The 26,396-nt window shown below is 62.7% G+C and overlaps 1 protein-coding gene across 1 annotated transcript; it reads right to left on the bottom strand.

The window, feature by feature from the left end:
• Positions 1–26,396, bottom strand: PLXNA3 (plexin A3). Its single transcript, XM_074277935.1, is given in 36 exon segments — positions 1–1,572; positions 2,772–2,922; positions 3,478–3,690; positions 4,515–4,684; positions 5,227–5,417; positions 5,967–6,063; positions 6,356–6,459; positions 6,973–7,132; positions 7,280–7,345; positions 7,347–7,427; positions 7,615–7,681; positions 7,884–8,140; positions 8,263–8,405; positions 8,543–8,777; positions 8,873–9,016; positions 9,139–9,378; positions 9,457–9,550; positions 9,846–10,016; positions 10,837–10,973; positions 11,385–11,505; positions 11,750–11,895; positions 11,978–12,168; positions 12,373–12,469; positions 13,077–13,277; positions 14,014–14,128; positions 15,802–15,901; positions 15,985–16,141; positions 16,230–16,353; positions 18,340–18,440; positions 18,530–18,658; positions 20,117–20,299; positions 20,567–21,106; positions 22,848–23,519; positions 25,999–26,060; positions 26,063–26,281; positions 26,284–26,396. Coding segments are annotated over 36 exon segments (6,075 nt in total). The 5' UTR covers positions 26,384–26,396; the 3' UTR covers positions 1–1,476.

Raw genomic sequence — 26,396 nt, 5'->3', positions numbered from 1 at the left:
TTCTTTTCCAGGCATTTTAATTAGCAAAAGAAAATAATTACAAAACGAAAAAATAAAAAGCTCATGCGGCCAGGAATGGCTGGGGAAGAGGAGAAGGGCGACAAAGGACAGACTGATGGGCACGATCAGACACTTATTTACAGGGCAGGCCAGTTGCTTGGCTTTGTACAGAAAACATCTACACTTTGGGGCAGTGTACAGAATAAATTAAGGAATAAGGCACGGCCTCTATAAGCTGACAAGCCTCTCTCCCAGCCTAGGCCTCCGAGCCTCTCTTTCCCTTCCAAGGATGTCCCTACAAGCCCCGGTTGGCTGCAGTGGCAGGCCTGTGAAGGCGGAGAAAGGCACTGCCGGAGGGAAAGATGGCACTAGCCCTGGGCTCCCCTCCCCCGAGTCACTGGCACCAGGTAAACTCTTTGTTATTGCTTTGCTGGGAGCAGGGAGGAAGATGTGGAGGAGGGCTCGTGGAACTAGGCTGGCCAATCTGGGAGGGCCACTGGCAACGTCAATCCCTTGACTTGAAAGATGAGGAAACTGAGGCCCTGTGAGGGATAGGACCAAGGCCGAGGTCTTCCCCTTCCCATCTGGGCTCCCGCCAGTGCCCCCCCCCCCCAGGCTTAAAGCCTTCCTACCACCTTCCAGATCAGTGAGAGGCAGTGAGAGCTGCTGGCCCCATGACCGCCACCCGTGGACGGGTGCCCCCACGTATCACAGGCTCCTGAGGTGCCAGGCCCGGGGAACAAAGCAAGAGCCAAGAGGGCCTGATGATGGGCCTAGGGAAAAGGAAGGAAGGGGGCCGTGGCCCCCGGCTGGGCAGCTGCCCAGGGCACAGCACAAGCCACCCTCGGGCAGGAAGAATATTTACAGGGGAGTGGGGGGTGTTCAAATTAAATAAATAGGCCGAGTCAGGCTTGGGGGAAGGGGGTGTTATAAATACAGGCTGAGGAGAGGTTCTGTTGAACAACACCTGGAGTTAGCACACACAAAGGGGGTGGGGCAGAGATCAGAACTTAGAGGGAGGTGGGAGAACCGGGGTCCATTTCTGGGGGTATTGCTGCTGTTGGCTGTGGGGGGCCCGACTGACTGGTGTCGGCCCCCCACCCCCCAAAAAAGAAAGGCACTAAGTAAAGACCCTCCCCTCCACGAGGCCAGCTAGACACTGCGCCCCCCTCCCCTTTGGTTTCCGTGGGAGTGTGTCTATCCAGATGTGCCCGGCCCAGCTTCCCCTTCTGCCTCCATTGGGGATACGGGGAGGCCCGGCCCCCCGTCTCTCCTAGAGGTGAGGAGAGAGAAAGGTCCCCCTTGCTCACGCCTGGAGGGAGGCGGAGAAAGGGCTGGGCCGCGGGGGCCCCCTGGAGGGAGGCAGAGAAGGGGGCTGGGCTGTGCGGGGGTTGAGGAGGGAGATGGGTGGTGAGGGGGGGAAGCCAAGAGAGGGGTGGGCTGCTGGCTTCCTTGCCCTCCCCAGCCCCTCAGCCCTCAGCTGTTGCTGGACACCAGGCTGATGACCTGCTCCAACTTGAGGCGCAGCTTCTGCTTCCGGCAGCCGACATCTCGGTCCAGGGCGGTGAGGATCTGTGGGCCACACGAGGCCGGGTGAGGGAAAGCCTGGAGGCCGGGCCCAGCAGCCGCCCTTCTTTCTCACCCGCTGGCTTCACCGTCACCCTTCACCTCCCAAGCTGCTCTGCTCTCCCCATGCCCTCTCCTGTGGCACGGGAAGTGCTTCTGATGCATTTTGCACACTCGTGTCTATGTGCTGGGTGAGCTAGCGGGGAGGCTCCTGGAGGCCGGGACCTGGCACACTAATATTATTATTATTGTATGTGCTTTAATTTTTTATAAGCATTTATTAAGTACCTACTGGTGCCAGGCACTGTACTTAGTGCTTTATGTATAACTGCAAACTACTCTCTCACTGGATCATGCCAACAACTCTGTTATGAAGGTGCTGTTATTTATTCCCATTTTATAGATGAGGCAACTGAGGCAGGCGAATCGGCTTGTCCAGGGTCAGATAGCCAGGGGATGGGGGAGAACAGGTTTGAAGTCAGGCCTGGTACTCTAGCCACTGTACCAGCCTCACCTCCCCACCTCTTGCATGTACCTGTCTCCTAGTAGGTGCGTACTGAATTCACCTGTGAGCCCCAAACCTCCTGCCATGAGTCCCCAGTCCTTTCCCCCTCCCATGTTCTCACCTGCTCAACTGCACACGGCCTCTTCCCTCGGCCTCCCCACTAGCCACGCCCATGCAGGCCCCCTCTGGCCCCCCGGGGGGGGGGGGGGGCCAAGAACAGGGCGTGCTTTTACTGAGGAGAGTGTCAGGATATGGGGCCTGCAGGGGAGGGGCTGGTGGGAGGGCAAGGGAGGAAGGGCCAGTCCCCAACACGTCCCCTTCACTGTGGCTATCTGCCCAGTCCTTCTGGTCTCCGCACCTCACTTGGCCACCCTACCCAGAATGCCCTCTGCTCGTCCGGTCCCTTCAGGGCCCAGCTTAGAAACACACGCACCGGCCTCTTGGCCTGCGCCAATCGTCGGCCCCTTTGGGTGTGCTTCGGCCCCCCCCGGGAAAGGGTCCGGATTTCATCGGGCCCTAACTTCAAGCCACCCCATAACCCAGCTTGGGGTCAGCGGGTCCCAAATAAGCAAGTGATAATGAAGATGCGGACACCAGAGTCCCGGAAGCGCGAGCCTCCGGAGCTGGGCCCGAGGGCCGGAAGGAGGAAAGGATGGGGGTGGGGATGGGAGGTGGGCAGGGGCAGGGAAGAGCACCCCACCTCTTCCCGATACTTGTTGATGTAGAAGTAGAGCTCGCTGAGGGCACTGAGGGTGTTGAAATCATTGGCGTGGAGGCGGGACTGTTCCACAAGGTAGGCATCCATATCTTGATCGCTGATCGATGCCATCTTGGAGATGTCCCGATAGTACCTGTCGGGGCAGAGGTCATGCTCGGGGCAGGAAGGGCGGCCGGGATCTCACTTCCCATCCCTCCCCTCCGGGAGCTGCTGCCCACAGAGACGGTCTCCCCCACACCGGCTTGCCAGGCTGCCTCCTCCACCTCTGTTCGTGTTGTCCTCTTTCTGTTCTGACTCTACCTGGCTTGTGAGTCCCAGAACGGGACTGCTCCTCCCTCTTTACTGCCTCCACGCCATTCGTCTGGTTTGTAATGTTCGGTACCCACCTGCCCTCAACTGGACTAGAACTCCCCCAAACGATGCCAGGAGGGCATGGTGGGTGCTCGGTGAATGGGAATCAATTCCCTGTCTATCCCACACTTCTCTCCCCACCAGTCAGAGGCAGGGGACTGCCCCCTTTCCTGTTCTCCTTCCGTAGTGGGCTAAAGCAGCATAAACATCTCCTTCGCTGGGCACCCGCTGCCCATTCTGCCGCCGCCACCGACGGTTCCAGGGGAAGGAAGCTGGCAAGCCACCCCTGCCCTGACACCCAACTCGTAGCCTCCAACAGGTCAGCCACGGTGCCCACCTTTCTACCCAGGTCTTGTAGTTGGGGATATCCTTGGCATAGAGGAGCTTGTTGGAGGGGGAATCCTTGCCCAGCCGGTGCTCGGAAGTGGAGCAGGAGTCCATAAACGTCTGGGCCACCACTGACAGGCAGGCGTCCGTGATGCTGTTCTTGTGAATGTCGAACACGAATTGGGGGTTCTTGAGGACGTTCACCCAGAAGCGGAGCGGGAGGCTGGTGGGGAGGAGGCCCCAGGTATCCCGGTGAGGGCAGCGCCTGGCTGGTTGGCCCTCCCCAAGCTCCCACCACACAGCTCTGGCCCAACATCCGGGGTTTCCCCTGAGCTGGATCCCCCACTAAGGCTGTAAGTGCGGATGCCAGGCCACAGGAGGTATCCCCACCCCCTCAGCTTCCGGGGGGGATTAAGTATTTAGGGAAAGGGCAGGGGACTTGAAATAAACACACTATTCCTTGAGCTCTGCCCTCTTCAGGACTGGAATAACTACATGGCCCTTCCTTCTGCTCTGGCCAAGCCAACCTCCTGTCTGGCCCTCACACAAACGGTGGACTCCTTTCCGGCCTCCGGGCCTCTGTGTGTACCGGTCCCTCTCCTCCATCTCCTCTGAAAAATCTGCTTAACAACCGCCAAGTCCGCGCACAAAGAGCTGATTTGGTTGTAGGCGCCCCTGGTTTTAAGCAAACCCAGTATAGGAATGCTGGGATTTCTTTAGACAGAGGAGGAAGGTGGGGTGTCTGGAAGGACTTCCTCCTGGGCGCTGCCATGCCATCCCTCACTTTACACCAACTGCTTCAGAGAACTCCAACTTACACATGGCCCTTTCAGGGACATCCTCCCTGGGCCTGGTGAGGCACCCCCGCAAGTGGCAAAACTACGCCCTACGGAGGCCAAGAGGCTCTGCCGCCCCCAAAGAGCAGGATCAGCTGGCGGGCCAAAGCCGCACCTCGAAAGCCCTGGCTTGGCCTTGACTCCCGTCTGCCCCCTCTCCCGACCACCCCCGGCTAGGCTGGAAAGTAGGGCCTGCAGGACAGGCGGGTACCAATTGCTTTTCCAGGTGTGGCGCACGTCGGGGTCAGCGATCTGCTGCCGGTCCGCCTGCTCGTCCAGGAAGTCAAACATGTACTTGATGGCGAGAGGCAGGGCCGAGCCGCGATGGGCGGTGCTGAACACCGTCTCAAAGAGGTCATCCACAAACTTCTGCAGGGTGCCCTGGGGAGAACAGTACAAGCTACGGACCCTGGGGAAGAGGCGGAAGGGAGCTCGTCTCCTCCAGAGCGCTTCCGTTCCACAGGAGGAGGCAAAGGCCCAGTTAGGGGAGGGGGCTCGTCCGGGCTCGGAGGGTGGACCCCGGCCACTGCCCTCCCCACCCCCGCTGTCTTTGTCCAGTATTGCTGACAGCACGCGATGCCACAGAGGCCCCAGACATGACGGGCCAGAAGTAGGACAACATCTAAGGCCGGGGCTTTATTTGAAACAACCAGTGAGAAGATCAAACGTGCGCTGAGGACAAACTGCCAGAATCACTCCGAATGTGCTGCTCGCGACACCCTCGCAGAGACACGCCACACCGTTCCCGAGCCCTTGGGGGACGGCCGCAGCTGAGGCCCGGGGACGGAACGCCCCCGGGTGCCCGAGTACTGGGACCCTGTGGCAGCTGAGGATCCTGAGCCACCAATGGCCATCGTGGGCAGGAGAAAGTGAAGGAACCTCTGGAGCATAACTCAAGCCCATCTCCAGGCGAGGGGACTGACCTTGGTTGCCAACAGCCGGGTCAGGTAGATCTCCGATACCATCTTGCTGCCTCGGTCACCCTCCCTATGGTCGGCATGGTCATGGTTTTTGACCAGATGCCACAGCTTCGTGCCCGTCTCCTGATCAGGTGTGATCATGGGTGCCCGAGAACGGAGACTATCGGGGCTACTGGAAGTCCGGAGCAGGCTTTCTGTAAGGGGAGACGAGAGGGGCACTGGCACGGGGGTACTGAGGACTCGGGAGCAGGCCCCGTGGCCCTTCGGAAGGGAAACGCCTCTGTGCCAACCCAGACGGCAACTTCCTCTCCACATCCGAGCCGCCCCCAAGATTCCAAGTCGGGTTGTAGCTGTTAAGAGAGCTGTGCTACGCTCTCTCTCAAGGAGAAAAAAGCAAAACCGATCGATCCATGGCCGTGTCTGAAAAGCCACGTGGCCGTGGTCCCTCGAGCGGCCGGGCCCGCATCTGCGGGAGGCAGGCACAGCGTGGAGCCGACCTTCCCCAAGGACGCCCGCCGGGTCCCGGGGGCCTCCCTGCTCCAGTCTCCCAGCCCCACTTGGGACACTCTCAGTCCCTCCTCTTGCCTCTCTCCCCGTGTCTTTTTTTCTCACCCCCCCTTGTCTCTCTCTTCCTCTGCTTGTCTCTTTCTTTCTCCCTCTCTTGTCTCTCCCTCTGTCTTTTTCTCCCCCCCCCCCCCGCCTGTTTCTCCCATCTCCTCCCTTCTTGCGGCACCCCCGCTCACCATAGCGGCTGAGGGATCGCGTGAAGGTGAAGGAGTTGGCGATGTTGTAGGCAGATACTTGCTTGGGCACCAGCGCCACCGAGGAGCCGTCTGTGACCTGGGAAAGGAGTGCGGGAGGACCCCAGACCTAGAGCTGGAAGGGCTCTTAGGGGCCGCCTAGTTCGACCCCATCCCCTCACACAAGAGCAAACCGGGGCCCAGGAGAGGCAAGAGGCTCGCCCAAGCTCACGTACAAGCGGGAAGGAGAAGTGGGATCCCACCCCAGTTCTGACCCTTGAACTTTTTCTCCTCTAACAGAGCAGCCGAGGAAGTCGGGGTCAGAAAGGTGGGGGCAGGGGGTCCCGGCAAAGGCACGAGCCAGGGCTGACGGCCCCAGGAAGCTACCCCACCTGGTAATGCGCCAAGGAGTTGAGTCTCTTCCAGTCACACTCAATCTTGGTGGTAACGTCCTCGTCCTGCAGAATGATCCGGGTCACGCGGCCCTGACGCCATTCTAGGGAGGTGGAGGGCACAGAGGGCTCGAGCCACGACCCGGGGACACCCTCGAGCATCCCCCACCCAAGCCTGAGGAAGGCAGGCCGGCATCCCGAATCCGCAGGGTCCTCCCATGTTTGATGGATGAGGAAACCGAGTCCACAAAGAGCGAACTGCGTGAGGTCACACAACGGCCCAGCTCACGAGAGTTATTGTAACGATAAACATGAACACAATGCCTACTGTGCACCGGCCTCACGCTGAGCACTTGACGGATGTCGCCTCAGAGGATTCTCACCAAGGCCCTGAGAGGGACGTGCTCTTAGGACCCCATTTTACAGAGGAAGACACTAAGGCTAAATGACTGGTCCAGGAGCACAGCGGACGAGGGCCTGAGGCGAGGTGGAACTTCCCGAGTTTGGGCCCAGGGTGCTGCTCTGGCTGGTGTTCGGGGTGGGGTTCTCTGTGTGTGCCTCATGGGGGGGGGTCGTGGCAGCCAAGGAGAGCCAGCTCCAGCCTTGCCAGCAGCTACCTAAGTCCATGTCGTCCGCCTTGGGGCGCTGGGAGTAGGGAATGCCCTTGTACACGGTGTCCAGCAGCTTGTCCTTGGCTTGGGTGATGGTGTCACAGTTGAGGACTTTCACGGGGACCTCAACGTTGCCCTCGCTCTCAGGGCACACACAGTGCAGGGTCTGCGAAGAGGGAGGGAGCTCAGCCTTGCTCTGGGAAGCAGCCCAACATGGCACCTCTCCCTCTCTCGCCCCTTCCTCGCCCCCCGCAGTCCCCCCGGCAGCCTCGGGTCTGGGTCGCTCCCCTTCCGTGGAGCCGGGAGCCCTCACCAGCATTTTGTAGTCGATCTGTTGGCGGATGAGTTTGTCCTCACTCAGGGAATAGCGGGCCTCCCCCCGTGATGGCGTCGATGGGCCCCTTCTCCATCTGCTGCTTGATGGCGCAGAAGAGCATGAAGAGGGGTTCCCCGGCACACTCCTGGTCCGGGGGAAGCTTTGGTGAGCACCACGGGAGGGAACGCGAGGCCCCACCCCCGGGACCCCCACCGGAGCCCAAGGGGAGCGGGAGCCCGCCAAGCAGCGCAGCCACACAGGCCCAGGGCTGCCGGGAGCCTTCCGGGATGGCCCAGGTCCAGCGTGCCCCGGGCCCTCAGAGGGATGCTCACCTTCAGGAAGCGATGCAGCAGGAAGGTGAACCAGTTTGTCAGCATCTTCTCCGCCACCGATTCAGTCCTAAGCCAGGCCACGAGGCAGAAGGGAAGAAGGCGAGTTCAGCCGTGGCCACCTATGGGGTTCCAGTCCCCCCAGCAGAGACGAGACCCGCCAACATACGGCCCGCAAGAGACAAGACGCCTGGAGATACCCAAAGGTGGAGAGGGGAGAGGCAGGGGGTGCCGCACCCCGGGGCCAGGGAACGGGGCGGAGGGGCACCTACCTCCGCAGCAGCAGCTTGGGGTGGTTCTTGCTCTCCAGGTTCTTCTCGATGAGGTCAGCGAGCAGCTGCTTGAGCAGGCCGGTGGCGTAGTCCATCCGGCCCTGCAGTGCCACCATGGTCAGGGAGGCCACGTTGCCTCGGTCGCGCATGGAGAAGCTCCTCTGGGCCTCCAGGGTGTGGATGAAGGTCAGCACAAAGGCCCGGCTGTGCAGCAGCTGTCCAAACAGGTGGAGCGCCTTCTCCATGTTGGGAGGGGTCTGAGGAAACCGGCAGGGGAGCGGAGTGAGCATGGGAGGCGGGCAGGGGGGGGGTGAGAGGACAGAAGGGGACGGGCCTGGCGAGGGGGGGCAGGTGGATCTCGGCGCTTTCCCACACTCACATCCAGCTCCTTGAGCACAGGGTGCTCTTCGATTCCAGGGAACAGCACCCGCATGGCGTAGGTTTTGTAATCGAGAAAGGGTATCTTGACCCCATCCATGTTATTGGTCAGCTCGTTGATATCTGTCTGAAGCTCGGCAAAAGCTGAGGGTAAAGAAGACAGCGATGCAAAAGGGGGCGAGACGGCAGAGGACGGCGGCCCTGCCCCAGAGCCGCCCGAATCTCCCGCCTCCCTCCGTCCACGCGCACGACTCGTCCCGGCCCAGCCCCAGCCTCGGTACCTTCCTTGCACTCCAGGGCCACGCGCGACTCCAGGTTGTCCATCTGTAACTGCAGCCGCTTGAGGGTACGGTCGGCGTCTCGGGTCTTGCGTTTGTAGGCGACGAGGACGGCCCCGATGGCCAGGAGCAGCAGTCCGCCACCCGCTCCCAGGCCGGCCATGGCCGGCAGGGTCAGCGCCCGGTCCGCATAGATGTGCAGCGTCCCCGGCCAGAACTCCAGGCCTCCCACCAGGATCTGCCCGAGAAAAGCCAGGCACGTGGGGGTCTAGACAGGCACCAGCCGGCTTCTGCCGCCCGCCCCGCCCTCTACCCTCTGCCTCCGGCCCACACCATGACGGGCTGCTTGCCGGTCTGCGTCGGCGAGTCGCAGAGGAGCTGAGTGTCGGAGACGGTGAGCGCGCACGGCCGGCCCCCGATCAGCACGGTATAGTTGAGTCGGGAGCTGCCCGAGGCCACCGGAATGAGGTTCTTTCCCTAGGGACAGGCGGGAGAGACGGAGACGGGCAGCGTCACAGCCGGGTGGGCCTGTGGCAGCCCGGTGCCCCGGCTGCCTGGCTAGCACCCTCCCTGGCTCTTTCCACGCCTTCCCCCGACACCTTGAGAATGATATGGGAGCCCGGTTTGATGTCCAGGACGCCAGTAGGGCCAAGGGGCTCAAAGCTGGGGTTGGGGTAGTAGGTGAAGGCCGAGCGGTCCAGGGTCCGAGTAGCCTGCACGTGATCCAGCAGGAAGCCAAACTCATCTGGATGCTCGCCTTCGGAGGGCGGGTGCGAGTGGCCGTAGAAGATGCCGGGGGCCTTGCAGAGCATGACAGTGTCATTGAGCACTCGGCAGGTCTGAGGGAGAGGGAAGGAGAAGGTGAGTGGGGAGGAGGGGGAGAGGGGCTCCGGGGGAGGAAGGGGCGCTCAACTCACATTGATCGTCTCAATGCCACGATACTTGGCTCGAACTCGGGGCTCCTGGACCGTCAACAGGTGGGTTCCAGTTACAGTGATGGGGGTACTGCCACTGTAATGGTAGGAGGGAAAAGAAAAGGCCTAAGGCCCCCACACAACCCACCTGGGCCAAGGCAGACCACGACCTTCCCATGGCACAGCGGGAGCCTTAGCTGGGGGGCCCAGAGGGTGCCGAACGGCTCGGTCTCCCCACCTGGGCCACGGGCAGTGCCCGGAGGGCATGGGAAGGCTTGGTCTGCCCGCCCCCAGCTCCCACAGGCAGCACGTGGCAGAAGCAGGGCCCCAAGCCCCCTCTCCGGAGTGACCCACTGGGCTAGGCCCGGTCAGCGAAGAAAAAGGATGCTCACTTAAAGATGCTCCAGGCCGGCTCCAGAAGGGTAATGGTGGGATCCGGAGTGTACGTGTAGAGCACGGCAGGGCTGGAGACGTTGGCGCGGTCAATGCGGACGGTGATAGCGGCTTGGCCCGGGCCCAGGCCCGAGCTGGGGGAGATGCACAGGATCTCCTTGGCACTTCTCCTAGGGAAGAGATGGAGTGGGTCAGGGTGCGGGGGACCGGGGCCCCAGCCATCCTCCCAAACAACCCCTCCGCCGCCCTCCTTACTTCGGGAGACGCCCACATCTGTGCAGCCAGCCTCAGCTGCTCTCGAGCCACTGTCCCTCGTCACCTACTGGACATTCCACCCGGGAAACTGCTCTAACCCAACATATTCCGAACTCACCTCGTTGCCCGCCCCCAAACCCTCCCGGCTCCTCCTGCACCGCTCCCTCACCCTCACGGGCCTTCCCATCCCCACGCCACTTGGAGCTTCCTTTTCCGAGTCACAGGCCCAGAACCTGCGTCGGCATGATCGCAGTGACCCTCGAGCCCGGGTCCCCCTTCTTCCTGTCTACCCTCAACTTGACAGACACTGGTGACTCTCCGGAGCTTCCTTGGCTTCTTCTACACCACCTTTCTGCTGACGTGGCCCGCTTTCCAGGCTCACTCTTACCGAGCCAGGTGGGTCCTGAGGCTAGACCCCCGTGGCTAGGCGCCCTGGCTGGGACTCCGTGGCTACACCCGTGGCTAAGTCCTCATGGCTGGGCATCCACGTCCAGGCTCACAGCCAGGCACTCACAGCTAGGCCCCCATGGCTAAGTCCCTGTGGCTAGGCCCAGGCTGGCCCTCAGGCCTGCCATGTGTTCTTTCCTCATCCCCCGGGTTCTCGCAGGCTGAGCTCAGCTACCCCAGAGAGGGGGGCATCCCTGACTCCACCCTCCTGCCCCCAAACCCTCCAATGCATTTACTACTCTGTGTGCCTGTGGATTGGGAACTCCCGTCCTAAAGCACCGTGCCCACCTCACAAACTGGCATTCTTTGTTCCTCACAGCCACGGCCACGCTGCTGCCGGCATCCAAGTGGCTGCCAGAGATGGTGAGGTGGGTGCCCCCGGAAGCTGGTCCTTGGCTGGGGCTCACTTGGTCAAAAGTTGGGGTCTGCAGTGGAAGGAGAGGTCCCGAGAGGGAAAAACGGGCTCCTCTTCCGGCCACGCCCGCCCCAGGGCCCAGTCCAGAAAGCACTCAGAACCAGTGGGGGAAGAGAAGAAAGCAGGATGGACGGGAGGGAGGGAGGCCGTACTACTGTGTGCCAATCGCTCTGGAAAGGTAAATCCTATTATATTCCTCAGGTGGGGAGTGGGGAAAGTGGGGCACACAAAGCTGAAACGACGTGTTTGAGGGTAGATTGGACTCCAGGCTCAAGAGCTCTCCATGCTGCCACCCAGCTGCCTTAAGGGGGAGAAGGCAGGGACCAGGAAAGAAAGCTTCGTTCTGGGGAAACCGAGGCGGGGAGGGGACGCGGCCCACACGGGTCCCGGGGAAGTCTGCATCACTGGCTCAGGGACCTACCACGAAGGTGTACAGCTGTTCTGACTGGGTCCGGTAGTCAGCAGAGCAGTCGCCCACACACAGCTCCACAGGCCCTGGCAGCGGGCTGGGCACCAGGGACTCCTCCATCTCACACACTATCCTGGCAAGCAAGAAAGTGCCATGAGTGAACGGGGGCAAGCACCAAGGCCACAAGGGGCCGAATCGGCCCCGGCCGGGCGCCGCCGACCCCTGGCCCACCTCTGCTGCTGGGGGAGAGGGGGACCAGGGCGTTCACACACGTGTACGCGTGTACACGTGCGTGTGTCTGCACAGCGAGAAGCAGACAGAACGCCGGGCTGCGGGCGGCGCCAGGAGGACGCTCGGGGCACCCGCGGCTCACTCACCGCTCAGCGCTGATGTATGCGGCAGGGATGGAATTGCAGCGAACGCCCGCTACTCTCACACCAACCTCGTGGTAGGTCAGGCCCAGATTCTCACCCAGCACTGTCACCTGCGTGCCCCCTTCCTTGGGGCCCTTCACAGGGTAGATCTGTGGGAGACGGGAGCGAAGCAGAGGGTGTGCAAGGAGCTCCTCCTCACACAACCCCCATCCCGAGAGGGCGCGGGCTGACCTTGCTGATGCGTGGATGGCTGCAGCGGGGGTTCCTCTTGCTTGGGTGCATCCAGTTGCCCTTGGGCATGGGGCAGTGGGCCCGCAGTTGGCACTTCTTCTCCGAAATGCACCAGCCACACTCAAAGCGGGGATCGGCCTTCAGACACAAGCCGCAGCTCTCCCTCTGGGCCCAGCACTTGTACAACAGGGCTGAGGAGAAACGGCCACGGGCTGCGTCGACGACGGGGCCGGGCTCGGGGGCCGAGGGGAGGACCCGAGGCTGGCAGGGGCCGAGGAAGGAGGGGACGGCGGTCGGGAGACGCGAAGGTTACCAACAGGGGGCTCTACATAATCTCGGGGCTTCTGAGAGGCCGGGCGCCAGAGGGGACGAGGACAACGGAGACCCACTCTCACCTTTGAAGTTGTCGGGCTTGTCGATGTAGAAGTCGCCGTCCCAGACCACGGAGAAATCTAACGCCACGGCTCCCTGTGCATCTCCCTCGTAGGAATACTGAGAGGAGTTACCGTGAAGAGGGGGTCAGTGTTACCGTGGGGACGGGGACCCTGAGCTCGTTGGGAGAGAGGGGAGGGAGGGTCCGACCACTTAGCCACGAGGCTAAGGGGTAAGTGGCACAGGCAGAGGGGAGGCGGAACTTCCCGAGGAGACCCCAGGACGTCCATGGCAACGGGAGCCAGGCCCGAGGCCTGTTTGTGAGCAGCCTCATTCCACGTCCCGTCTCTGTTGGTTGGCTTACACACACACGCAGACACACAAACACGTGCACACACAGACGCACACGCACACAGACACACACGCATACGCACACACACACACTCTCTCTCCAACACACACCCACCACACTCACAAATACATACAGGTGTGCACACCCACAATATCCACACAAACACGCACGCACACACACATTCTCACATGTGCACAATACACTTCCCCCCCCCCTCAGTGCTTCAAGGCTGAAACAAGCAGCGTGGCACTGTGGAGACTTGCCTGGATCCAGGTGGCCCCGGCCCATGGGCGGGGCGGGCCCCCCTCCCGAGTGGGTGTCGGGGGAAGGCGGCAGCCAGCACCCGCTCGTGCCCCCGCCTGTCTCGTCACTCACCGAGGTGTTCTGGCACTGCACACTGCTGCTGTTGAAGCGGATGGCGGGCACCCTCTGCTGCCTGCCCTGGATTCGGAACACGCACTCGTAATTCTTCTGCCCCGACTGGGGCTGGGGCAGGTTCTTGGCCCGGAGCGTGAGGGGCTGGACCACGCCCACCGGGATCAAGATCTCCCCGCTGGGCAGAATCTCCGGGCAGCCCTGTGGGGAAGAGGCCCCGTGGCCCTCAGCTCAGCCCCTCCGTCCCCGGCCGCCCACGCTGGCCACCGGCCCCCTAGCTGGGGAGCCAGGAAGGCCAGGGGCCAAAGCAATGCAGGAAGCCGGGGTCCCCGGGGTCTCATCGCACAGGCTCAGCTGGTTTCCATCCCAGAAACAGACAAAAGACAGAAGGCGGCGCTAGCCCTCCGCTCCCTCTGGAGACTGACCACAGTCAGTTCTTCCTCCCAGCTGCTTCCTCTGCTGTGCATGTTCACGCACGCGTACACACAGAGGCCCAAACGTGCACACACACGCCCACACGTGCGCTTGCAATGCAGCCACGCCCACAGGCCCATGGGGATGTGCACATACATGCACGCACGGGCCCACCTAAGTATACACACACACACACACACACACACACACACACACACACACACACAGAGCACCTGGGCAGGGGCCTTGCTTTCTAACCCCAGACCAGCAAGAGGTAGGTTGTCATGTTCTGTTAGCAGGGCAACCCGCCCCTCGAGGCCTAGAAAAAGGGCCAAGCGGCACCCCCAATTTGAAGTCCCACACTCGTGAGGATAACGTGAGAACAGCTCCCCTCAGGGGTGGCACCTGGAAGCTCCCAACACAGACATCACAACAAAGCCACTTGTCGCCGAAGGAGCCGCGGGGAGAGCCCATCACGTCCACGGCGCAGAACCAGGGAAAAAGGCAAAGGCGCAGCTCTCACCTCAGTAGTATTGACCCGGCCCTCCTGGAAGGAGCACTCCCTGGCGTTGTCCGTGCACATGTGGCGGTACTTACACCAGTGACAGGGGTAGGGGCTGCTGACGCACGACAAGCACCTGAGCGGACAGAGAAGCAGATTCGGCGGTGAGACGGCGAACGGGCAGACGGACGGCGGTGCAAAGGGAGTCCGAGTCATTCGGCGGAGCCGGCCAGAGATGGGATGAGCAGCCCAGACTCTCGGCACCTTGGCGCTCTCAAGGAAAAAGGGGGGCGAGGGTCTGTGGCCAGAGGTGGGGCCCTGATGCTTTCCTAAACCTGATGTTCTCCAGATTCTGGGCTGACCCCCAAGAGCCCCCGGAAGTATATTCACAAGGAGGCGGAGCTAGGGGGCCGAGCCCTGGGGGCCGGGGAGGCTGTCCTGCCTTCCTGGCTGTATTGCTTGGGGGGAGAAACCTCAGTGAGCCTCCAATCCCAACCGTGGCTAAACGGGGCCCGTAGCATCCCTGACACTCCTTTAGCCTCAGGATGTTTCTCAAGCGCCTCCCACAGGACTCCGATGCCGGCTTGAGCACCGGCTCCTTGGGAGCATTTCTAGAGCATTTGAAAGTTGCTAAAGCACTTCATAGGCAGCGTTTCATCTGATCCCCCAAAAGGCCCAGGAACTAGAGGCTATTATTATCCCCATTATCCAGGAGAGGAAACTGAGGCTGAACGAGGCTTCGCACGGCTAGAAAACGGCGGATGCCGGACCCCTGCCCGTGGGCCCAAGCCAAAGGCCTCGGAGGAATGGGCAGCCGCTCTCCTGGAGGGTGGTCTACAGAGCAGGGGACCATCTGAGACAAGCCTTCATCTTCCAGATGGGGAGCACAAGGCCAGGAAGTCCCCCTTCCCTGCCGGCCGCGCCCTCTGGAATCCAGCGCGCTCCCGCTCCTTCCGGGGCCTGGAGAGAGCCGGGGCGGGCTTGGGCCGGACTGCCTCGGGGAGCGGGGCGCAGCCGGGCAGGGGTGCCCCTCCTTCTGCCCAACAAAACCACCCTCCAGGAGCCTGTGGACACAGAGCCGGGAAGCCCGGCGGCAGGCGAGGCCCACGAGACACCAACTGCCTCAACTCCCGGGACAATCGAGGGGTTCCTGAGGAGCTGACACTCCCTCGGCCCTCCCCTGACTGAAGCAGGGACACAAACTGCGCTCACAAGGAACAAACCTGAAGGCAAATCCTCCTCCTCCCCCCATTTGCAGCCTCTTCTCCTTCCCTGAGTCTGACTTCCTTCTTCAGTAAAACGAGGGGGGGAGACTAGGCCCCTTCCAGCTCTAAGATCGTGTGTGCGTGCGCACTGTGTGCGTGGGCGTGTGTGCGTTGTGTTGTGCAATTGCATGTGTGCACGCGAGTGTGCGTGTGGATATGTACATTTGTGCGCGTGTGCATGAGAGAGAGAGACGTTGGGCCGACCAGCCTCTTCTCTCTCTGCCCTATTTCCTCATCCATAACACGAGGTCAGCCTAGAACAGGGGGATCAGACGCCTCTTTTGGGGGGGAAGCAGACCGAAACATCACGGGCAGTAGTTAACAAAAGAGATCAAACCGCCGCCCGACACGGCTCACGGCAATCCGCGATCGTTCCTGTGGGCCGCGTCCCGATGCCACAGCCCCGAGCCGCCGCGGGCTGGCCGAGTCGGGGGCAGGGCTCGCTGGCTCGGCTCTCCGGCGCGTGGGCCCTCCCTCCGGGAGCTGGGATGTTCCCTTGGGGGGGGGGGGGGCGGGCAGAAACAGCCTCAGAGGCAAGACTCACGACTGGAAGGTGCTGCAGTTGTAGAAGACAAAATCAGCTTGAGCGAACTTCAGGCCGGTCTCTTTGGAGTGCAAGTAGAGCTGGACAGTGGAGGTGGCGCCTGTGGGCAGAGCGGGGGGTAGCCGGTGAGCCGGGCACTCCATCGTAAGGGTGTGGCCGCAGCAGCCGCTCACGCCCGCTTACCGTGCCCGCCAGTGATGGCGGGAATGTCCCGCAAGGAAGGCGACAGGCACTGCAGCTGCCCCGGGCCCAACAGGGAGGCCTCGTTCTCTGCCAGGGCCTCAAAGGAACAGCTCACTCCCCCCGTCAGGTCAGGCACATTCTGGACCACCAACGTCACCTGGGGGCCACGAGGACACGGGGGCCGAAGTTCAGAGGGGCCCCGGGGCCCGGCTCCCCAGCCCTCATCCCGCCGTCCCATGCCTCACCTGCACCTCGGGCACGGTGACGGATACGTTGTTGGGCCGTACCGACACGCGGACGCACTCGCTGAGCACCTCGGTGAATCGGTGCGGCTCCCAAGCGCGAGGGCACTCCCCCTCCCGGCAGCATCTGGACACGCACGTGTGGGGGAGGAAGGGGGGGAAACACAGCCTCAGACCCCCGAGAGGACCCTCGGCCGCGGGCCGGACCTCACGCCGGCTGTTCTGGCGCCAGCCAGGGAAGGGGGGAGGCGGGGCCGGAGCGCCAGGCAACCGCTCGGCCCCCAGAGGCCCAAACAGCAGACAGACGTCATCAGGGGCTGGAGCTTCCGCTCCTTAGGCGAGCGGAGGCCTGGGGACACGCGGCAAGCCGGGTCTGCCCTAGGGAGGGCCCGGGGATGAGACGGAGAGGCGAGCCACGTGGGATTGAGGAGGGAGAGGCAGCCGCTTCAATGTTCTTTCCCACTTGGCAGCAGGGCCTTGTGGTTCTGCCAGGAAGCGGCTTATTGTGGCACCAGGGAGGCAGAAAGGCTAGGGGGCCCCAGAGGCCCTGGATTGAGAAGGCTGATGTCCTCCCCTCCCCCCAGCACGCACGACCCAGATCACCCCGGGCACACACCCTAGCGGCCAGAGCCGTCAGCCCGGCTCTGGTCCAGAGCGTGTCTGAACGGCGAGGGGGCTGGGCGAGGAACCGCCTCTCTCGTGAGATGCCCTGGCCTTTGGAAAAGGGAGAACCCGCTAGGCCTTCTGCCCTTTCTGTCTATCCCTCACCCCCAACTCTGGTGCAGAAACCAGCCCCGTCACGCGGCTGCAGGAGAAGGTGAGGGCCCAGGAGCACGGCCAGGTGGGCGGACGGGCCTTCGTGGCACAGCTCGAGCCCCAGCAGGAACCCCACCGCCCCAGGTCAACCAGCAGGGTCTAAGCACCCAAGGGCAAAGCAAGTGGCAAGACCCCAGACGAGCTGCTGAAACAGATGGCTACTTGCCTCAGTTTCCCCAGTTGGGATCAGAGCAGCACCTACCTCTTGGGGCTGCTGTGAGGATCGAACGAGCCGATGTTTGTAAGTTGCTTAGCGGAATTCATGGCACCTAGTAGGCTCTTAACGGACACTTGTTCTCTCCCCCAGTGCCACCCCCAACACAGTGGCTGGCGGGAGGGGCCTCACTTAGGCCAGTCAGCACTCCTGCTTAGGCCCAGGGCCCAGAATGGCCTACCTGAGCAAGCCTGTGAGCAGGGGTGGGGAAGGGGGCCTGCTCTTGCTCACTGGGGGAGATGAGGAGGGCCGTCTTCGGGGCCCCCCCCAGGTCCCGCTCGGAGTGGGGGAGGAGAAAGAAGAATACAATTTTGTTTTTTATTCCAAGAGAAAATGTGCCCCGGGCTGACCATACGAAGAACCAGAAAATCCTTGGGAACATGGGGGTTCTTGGGAAATTTCTGCCCATGAAACTTGAACTCAAGGAAATAAGGCAAGAGTGAGCCCCAGGGAGCCAGTGAAGGCCCCGGCCCCAGACGTGGAGGACCCCCCAAGGACCAGTGAAGGCCCTGGCCCCAGACGTGGAGGACCCCCCAAGGAGGCCCCAGCCCCGGGCATGGAGGCCCCCCCCAAGGACCAGTGAAGGCCCCGGCCCCGGGCATGGAGGCCCCCCCCCCAAGGACCAGTGAAGGCCCTGGCCCCAGACGTGGAGGACCCCCCAAGGAGGCCCCGGCCCCGGGAATGGAGGCCCCCCCCAAGGACCAGTGAAGGCCCCGGCCCCGGGCATGGAGGCCCCCCCAAAGGTGGCTTGTGAGGGCCCTGGCCTCCGGTCCCTTGGCTGTGTCTACCCTGCTTCCAAGAAGTAACCCAGGCAGCCTCCTTGGAAGAGGACGAGCCACTTGCTTGATCTCAGAGGAAGGCAGACCACAAAACTAGCCCTGCCTGCCAGTGCTGGATGCTCCAGGGCCAGGGGAGAGAGGGCCCCCTGCCCTGCCTGGCTGCCTCTGTTCCGGCCGGCCTTCTGGCCACAGACCCCCGACCCCAGCCCGGGAGCCAGATGGGACGTCGGAGGCGGGGGAGTCTAGGAGGGAGATCCAAGGGGGAGGCCAAAATCTGGCCCACGAGCACCCTTTGCCAGCTTACTTGTTGTGAAGCACACACCAGCCACAGTGGGGATCCCCCGAGCCTAGGCACGCCCCACAGTGAAGATACTGCTCGCATGTCTCCACAGGGACCCGGCTCACCTGGACAGCAGAAGGGGAAGTGGCCTCAGTGGACCAGCGGCACCCAGCCCCCCGGCCTTGCCGGCCTCCCGCCTCCTCCCCGCGGGCACCTGCTTGTCACTCAGGAGGTAGATGTACTGATGGTCCGGGCTGAACAGAAGGTCTCGGAGGATGGGTCTGCCCTCTGCCACGGGCACCGTCTCGTACAGATGGGCGTCGTGGATGCCATCCACACGAACCTAGGCCAAAGCAGCAAGGGGAGGGGCTTCAGATGAAGGCCACGTGGGCCTCTGCCCTCCCCGATCACCCTTGTTAACATTCACCTCCACTCCCAAGCAGAGTGGGGTGGGGGAGTGGGAACACAACATCCCAGTGTGCCGGGATGCCGTCGGCTAAGGCGGGGCAGGCGGGCGAAGGAGGCCAGGCCCGGATCATCAGCACACCGACACCATGTCCCAAACACACTGGCTTCTCTTTGCCTCTCTATGGAGGTGGTGCTCCATCCCTCCCCCCCCCCCCAATCACTTCCTCACCCACGATGAAGAGGATGCACTGACCCCAGGGAAGAAAATTCTTCTCTAAGCCATCCCAGAATCCTCAGGAGGAGGAGAAAGAAGGGACATGCTGAGATTATCTGAGAGAGCTAGGGCTTTGAGGGGTCCTCAGGGGCCCAGCTAGTGGTCAAACTGAACACAGCAGGGCCAGGGCCTGCTTCCCATGAGCCTCTAGCTGAATCTCTGTCCCTCCTCTCTCCCCCCAAAATGGCCCCCTGACTCTGAGTGGGGAGGATCAAAAAGACTACAGAGCCAGGGGTCACAAGAGAAGCCCCAAATGAGAAGGCCCCACTTTGGGAGGGGATTTTCACATGTAACGGGGAACTGAGGCCGAGGGCTGAGTCAAGCTGAAACCCGGAAGGGACTGGGAGACGGCCGGGTCCATCTGCAAGTCGGCGGCCTAGAGCAGCAGCCCACTGCGGCCACCTCTAAGCCGTGCCACGGGAAGGCCATGCGTCCCCACACCCACCTCACAGGAGGCAGAAAGAGGCGAAGAGAGGGAAAGAGGGCACGTGGGCTGCCCAAGACAAGAAGCAGCTTAACTCCTCCCTGCCACCACCCAACCAAACCCCAAATGGGAATGTGCGAAGACGCTTCCCTGGCCCAAACTTCCCAGAGGCCTCGGGAAAAGGGACGCGAAGGAGCCTAAGTCACTACGGAGTGGAGGGGGCCACCAAACTAAAGACGGCTGAAGCTCTTCTACTAGCTCTGGGCCTGTATGTAGTGTCTCCCTGTTCTCCCAGTAACCTCAGTCACCCTCTATCTGGCTGTCCTATGATTCACAGCCACTGCCACCGTGCTCCTCCCCCACTGCACATCCTTCCCTGGCTCCCCAGTGCCTACAAGGTAAAAACCCAACTCTTGGGACAGGCACCGAAGGCCGCCCACTGCCGGGTCCCTCCGCTCAGGCCCAGAGCGTCTGTCTGTCGGCCTGAATATGGGCCAGGCTTCTATTCCCATCACCTCTCTCCCTGCAGCTCCCTCACTCAGACACCTTCAGGGCTCGCCTGCTCCCAGGACCAAGCAACGGCACCAAGCTTGCTGAAATTCTGCCTCGGAGCTGTTCGGTCCGACCTTGCCTCGCACCGGCACGGCAGCTCTTCGAGCTGGCACTCGGAGCCAGCTGCCTGAGCCCGGCCTTACCTTCTTGAGGTTGCCGTTGCGGGTGCCGATGAAGACCACCGAATGCTGGCGGTAGGTGTAGGCGGCCACGCTGGCCATCCCGTCCGACCGGTCCTCGAGCAGGGGCAGCCCTTCGATGACCTGCAGCCCGCCCAACGGCTGGTTTAGGACCAGGCCGCAGAAGTTTCCGTTTATCTGCATGGGCTGGGGGTGGAAAGAAGAGAAGTTTGTCCTCTCAGTGCCCCAGAGGGCAAGAAGCTAAGAGCTCCCGTTTCCTCCCGGCTGGCAAAGGCTCACGAGTGTGGCCAGTGTGCTTTGCCGTCCGGGCGCCCATCACCCCCCGACCCTCAGCCTGGGGCAGCCTGAGGCTCCTCCAATAGAGCTGAAATGGGGGAGGGAGAGGTGAGTGGCGACAGAGCGAGGAAGAGAGCGAGGAAGAGAGCGAGGGAGGGATCTGGGGCTCGTGCTCACCGTATTGATACAGGGAAGCTCCTTATTCAGCAGCCAAGGCAGAGACAGTTTGCCCTCTCCACGGTAGCAGGATTGGATTCGGCGCCGAATGTGGGCGTTGATGTCCCTGAGAGTAAAGAGGCAGAGCAGCGTCTGGCGGGGCGGGCTGGCCCGGTTCTTCTGACCCTGGGAGAAGATGGTAAAGAGAACATCCTCATCCTCCGACAAGCCCAGCGTCTGGGCCAGCCGGGGGCCGGGCTTTGCCAGGTGGGCACTCTGGACCAGGCGGAACTCCACGCCGTCTCTGGAGCAGCCGATGGGGAACTCCACGTAGGAGTAGAACTCCGAATCGCCGGCACACATGCGCACGATCTTCGATGTGAAGAACTTCTCGCCGGCGGCATCTAAAAGCGTCTGCTGGGTATCGAGCTGCAGTGTCAGGAAGTAGACGAAGGACTCGCTCCCGAAGCCGTACACGTAGTAGATGTCGAAGGCTGGGTACAGAGACAGGGTGTCTGACGGGATTTTGATCTGGGAGGAGACAAATTCATCCTGGTACACCTGAGGAAGGAAAGGGAGAGAAAGGAGAGCAGGGAAATGAGAAGAGGAAGAAAGGCGAGCGTCCCCTCCGGCCCCGAGCCTACGAGCCTCGCCGATTTAGAGGCCACCTGAAATGGCTCGAGGAATCGCTCCCTCCATGCTCGGGCTGAGGCAAGTTCCAACTTCTTTCAAGACTTGTTCCCACTTGTCCTTCCTCTTATTTGACGATAGTTGCTATTGCTGTAATGAATCTAGATAGTCTTGAGAGCTGGAAGGACCCTTCGATGCCCCCAAGTCCAACCGTCTCATTTTACAGATGAAGAAACTGAGCCCCAGGGAGTCGCGGTAAGCTGCCCAGTGTAGTGGAAGTAGTAGAACTGGAACAAGAGGCCACATTCACACACTACTTGCCTCTTGGAAAAGCTCTGGGCTGTGGAGGGGATAGGAACCCCCGAGGGAGACTGCCAAGAGCTGCCCCAGCCGTGACACACGCCCACGGTGGGATGTGGGCAGACGGACCCGACGGCTCAGTTGGGGGAGAATCTGGACACGAGGCCGATACGTTCGCTGCCCTTCCTCAGCCTGACTGAGAACGCCACCCGGACCTGCGTTCTGCCTTCGTGTAGCCAGTCCGTTACCAAGCTTTAGAAATTGCTTACTGTTCTAGGTAGTGGGCTGAGTGCTGGGGACAGAAATGCCAAACAAGGGCGGTAGGCCCCGGCCTCAGGGACAAGGTGAGATCCTAGAGGGCAGGAACCATCTTCCTTCCCTTTTAAGTCAGCGGCACGAGTGCCGACAACAGCGGCCTTCCGCCAGCTGCCCTAGGAGACTCCCAGGCAGATCCCAAGCGGGGGCTGAGTCCTGCCCACAAGGCTGGTGCCCCAATCCAAACATCTCCAAATACCTTCTCCCCAGCTAGCAGCTGAGGACTCCTGGGCAAAAAGGAAGTGAGCCGAGTCTCGACTTACACTGGCGGAAAGGGTGCCCAGAGAGGGCCTGCTGCTGTTGAGTCAAAAGGTGACTCTTTGTGACCCCCCCCGGACCAAGTGTCCAGGAGTTTTCTTAAGATTCCGGAGTGCTTTTCCATTTCCTCCTCCAGTCTTATACGGGCAGGGGTTAAGTGACTGGCCCAGGCTCGTACAGCTAGCGTCGGAGGTCAAATGTGAATTCTGGCCTTTGACTCCAGGCCCAGTGTTCTAGTCACTTGGTCACCTCTGGGGGGCGGTGTTACTAGATCCTATACAGGACTCAAGGTCCCTTCCCCAACCGGATCTAAGAATCCATAAACATGAGCCATACATCCCAGCATTCCCCCAGGAAGTGGAGAAGAGAGCCAGGGAAGCAATCGCTACTCTGAATCCCCTTATGGGAGCCCGCAGGCCCAGCAAACCCACTTGGTCCTAGCTCCCAGGCCCCGGAATACATCACTCGGAGCCAGAGACAGCTCGGCCAAAAGGCTCCAGTTGCCTTAGGACGCCTCCCACTCTGCCAGAAGACCTGGGGCCTCCCAGCCTCCAGAAGAAAAAGCTGCTGGCTTCCCCCCTCACCCCCCCTGAAGGGAGCGTGATGGAGTCATCAACTTTCTTCGTGCCCTCTGAAGGATACCGTCGTTTGATCGCCACCCCTCTCAATCCATCTCTGACCAGAGCACTGTGGCTCTCTTCAGGTAAGGCAGTTCCAACCACCCCCTCCACCCCCACACCGGGAAGCCGCCCCCGTGGCCACTTCCCGGACCACCGTCCGTCCCCGCCGGGCCACCCACCAAGCTGAACATGTCGGCGCTGTCCTCGTCTCGGATGAGCTTGCGGGAGCTGAGGGTGGGGAAGTACTCCGACTTGCCGTCGATGGCCGTGCCGATGAACAGCTTGCTGGGCTCCGATCCCTGCTCCACGATGACCCCGGCCATGGTGTCTGGCTCCTGGGCCCCTGACAGATAGTGTTCCTTGCGATGATGTGGCTCACCCAGTTTAAAAAGGTCATCGAGGCGAAGGAACTGGCAGATGCCCTGCCAGATGCTGCCGCAGGCCACCAGGCGCCGACTGGCGTAGTCAATGAGCAGCAGTTTGTTGATGTTATCGGTGGGTACCAAGTGGTGGGTGCAGACCCGCATGCTTGGAGGGGGATAGCAGCGGGCATTGTCTTCGATGGGACCGGTGATGTGGGCCCGGAGCTCGGTGAGGTTCGGGGACAACTTGAACACCCGGTTCACGGCCCCCACGAACACTTCCCCTGTCCCCCGGTGCACGGCCAAGTGGGTCAAGGTGGTGTCAGCTGCAGAGAAGGTATGGAAGGGGCCCACGGCCGGGAGTACCTCGTGGGGAAGGGGCAGGAGCAGCAGCAACAGCAGCAGTGGCGGGAAGGGGGCCGATGCCTTCGCGCGCAGCACCGCGGGGTCCCCCGGAGCCATGGCCGGTCCCGGGCAAGCAGCCGAGTCCTAGGGTGAGACGTGGGGGAAGAGGGAACGAGGTCGGGGGCCGTCGCTCCGTCAGGCGGCACAGAGACGTACCCCTGGCCGTCCAAGTAGGGGGAAAATACGGGAAGGGCCTGTCCTCGAGCCGCCCTCCTTCCCAGCAGCCCTCCCCACCGGTCACCCGAGGATCTGTCCCGAACACCCCCGCCCAGCCTCCCGGCCGCCGGCTCCCCGGCCCCTTCCTCCCGAATGTCAGCCTCAAGAGGGAGGGAGAGAACAAAGAGCGCCGTGATCAGGCAGGGAGAAGGTGGCCCGGTCACCGAGTGGCGCTCGGAAAGCACCCTCGGCTTCCCGGAGCCCAGCTCCTTAGCATCAGGCCCCGGGGGAGACACGGGCCACACCCAAGGGTCCCGGAAAACCCGGGCCCAAAGGGCACAGGGAGCTCAGAGCCCTCCGGAGCCCCACGGAGTCACAGGTGTGATGTCACGCGGGGCCGGCATCCTCGCTGGCAAAAGCTTGGCTTTTTCCCTTTCCTGGGACCCGGGCGGACGGGGGGAGGACGGCTAATCTCAGAGCTGGTGCTGTCCTTTCTTCTGTGCTAAAGCTGGCCGGCTCCGGGGGGAGGGGGCCGGCTCGGAGCAGGGCTCGAGCCCCCACAGCCCCTCCCAATCAAGCTCCCGCAGGGTGGAGCTAAGATGGAGCTGCGCGGCTCCGATGCCGAGTCCCCGGGCCCAGACTCTCCGGAGCTGGTGCCCCCGGCCCCCGAGGCCGAAGCCCCACCACCTGCAGCACGCGCACACACAAAGCACAGCGGGGCTTGGGAGCGGGCGGAGGGGGCTTCAGCCACGCGCCAGCAGGTCAGAGACCTCTCCGGCTCTGTCTCACACACACGCACACGCACACACACAGAGACACACACACACACACACACACACACACACACACACACACACACACAGCATCACTAAGATACACAAACGCAGCACTAGCCAGACAACAGCCATGAACACTCCACACTCCAATCCACAGCCTCCGGCGGAGCCTCCCAGCGGCAGCAGAACGGGGCGGCCGGCCCGACCCCGGCCCCCTGACAGACAGCGTGGGGCACAAATCACCGCAAGCAGCTGCGGGGCTCAGGAGAGGGGCCCGGGCATAGGTGCTCCCCCTTCCGTGCCAATCCCTGCCCAGATTCAAGCTCAGCCCCCCAGCGCCCTAAAATTCCAGGATCTCACCTCTTACCCTAAGTGCTGGGGGTGGGCACCCCTCTCTTGCCCCAGGTGGGCACCCTCGCCATTTTAGCGAGCCTATGCCAACAATGGGCAGGGCCGGCAGCCCGTGGAAGATACTGTCCGTCCTATCACTGTATTTGGGGACAGCAAATGTCGCCCGCGGGGCGTGACTGCCTGGAGGGGCCCAGGGTGGGCGCCCCATCTCCGGCGGCCCCACAATGAATGGTGTCCACCGCTAGGCCACACCCACTCCACGGGCCAGGGATGGAGGAAAACAGCTCCGGGCGCGCTGCTGCCGGCCCAGAAGCACGCTGCCGACTGTGCCCGTGCCCGCCGTGGCGGCCGGAGCCCGAGCTGCTAGCGTGGGCAGCGGGGAAGGCGGGAGGGGCCGGCCAGGCTGCCCTCGCTCTCCGGCCGAGCCCCGGGGGGCCCGGCAAGAGTCAAAAGGGGGGAAAGAAGAAGGAAAACCCCCAGTTTCCAAGACAAAGTGAAAGCAGCGGGGGCCGGGGGAGGCAGAAGCGGGCTGCCAGTGGTCCGGCTCTGCTGCTCTGCCGGACGGGCTCTGAGAGTGACCCCCACCTTCCCTACCTAAGTAACGCGTTGAGGCCAGAACGGAGGCCCACGGGTGCAAGGGGGGGGGGGCGCTGCTCCCGAGCTGGGGGTCTGAGCTGGGGGTCTTCGGAGAGACTGGGCCCCTGCAGCCACTCTCTAGTTCTGGGGGAAGAGGGAGGCGGGTTACTGAGACCCCGGCCCCCCAGCCCCGGAGCGCCGGCCTGGAGCACCTTCCCATCCCAGCCCGGGAGAGTGGGACCTGAGGAGCTCCCGGCTCCTCCCTCTCGGCGCAGCCCGTTCCCCGCGCCCACACAAAGAGCCCCACGGGCCGGGCCTTTCAGCTCTTCCAGCAGGGGCCTACTTCGGCCCCCCCCCCCCCTGGCCCCAGAGTCAGCACCTCGCACCCCCAGGAGCCCAAGTGACTACAAGGATCCCCAAGCACCGGCGCCCCCCCGCCCCTCCCCCCGCGTGGAAAGGCGTGGATTCGAGGAGAGGCCGGTCTCTTGCCGGACCCCAACACTGAGCCCTCCGAGAACATCGCACAAAGTGTAGGGGGGGGAGAGGGGGGGGGGAGAGGGGGCGGGAGGGAGGCGAGCCGGGCCGCACCCACCTCCAGCTTCCCCGGCAGGGCACACAGGTGACTAGGGACGGCGCCACCAGCGGGGATTGGGGAGAGAGGCCCCGGGTGAGGGGGATTCCCGATGGGGGGAGGGGCCTCCTACCTGAAGCTGGATGCGAGGAACGGGAGGGCAGCGCCCCGGAAGTGCACACCGGGGTCCCCCGGACTCCGATACCCACAAGGGTCGGCGGGAGGGGGCTACCAGCGCGAGCCAGGCCCCGGATGGGGGGGGGGGGACACACGGGCTGGCCGCCGGGGGCGGGGGGCGGGGCCGGGGGCGGGGTGTGCGCCCCCGCGCCTCGGAACCCCGCGGCGGCGGCGCTCCGGCTCGGGCTCCCCGGGGTCGCTCAGCCGCCCAGCGGCTGCGGGCAGGCCGGGGCAGCCCCACAAGGCGAGTCCGTGGCTGCCGGGGTGCCGCCGCCGCCGCCGCCGCCCACACACTGCGCCCGCCGAGCCGGCCCGGGCCTTTTAAACTCGGACTGTACCATCTGGCTTGGGCGG

Source organism: Sminthopsis crassicaudata, chromosome X, assembly GCF_048593235.1.
Source record: "Sminthopsis crassicaudata isolate SCR6 chromosome X, ASM4859323v1, whole genome shotgun sequence".
Lineage (NCBI taxonomy): Eukaryota > Metazoa > Chordata > Mammalia > Dasyuromorphia > Dasyuridae > Sminthopsis > Sminthopsis crassicaudata.
The sequence above is the reverse complement of the archived record's forward strand: the minus strand, read 5'-3'. Positions and strand labels throughout refer to the sequence as shown.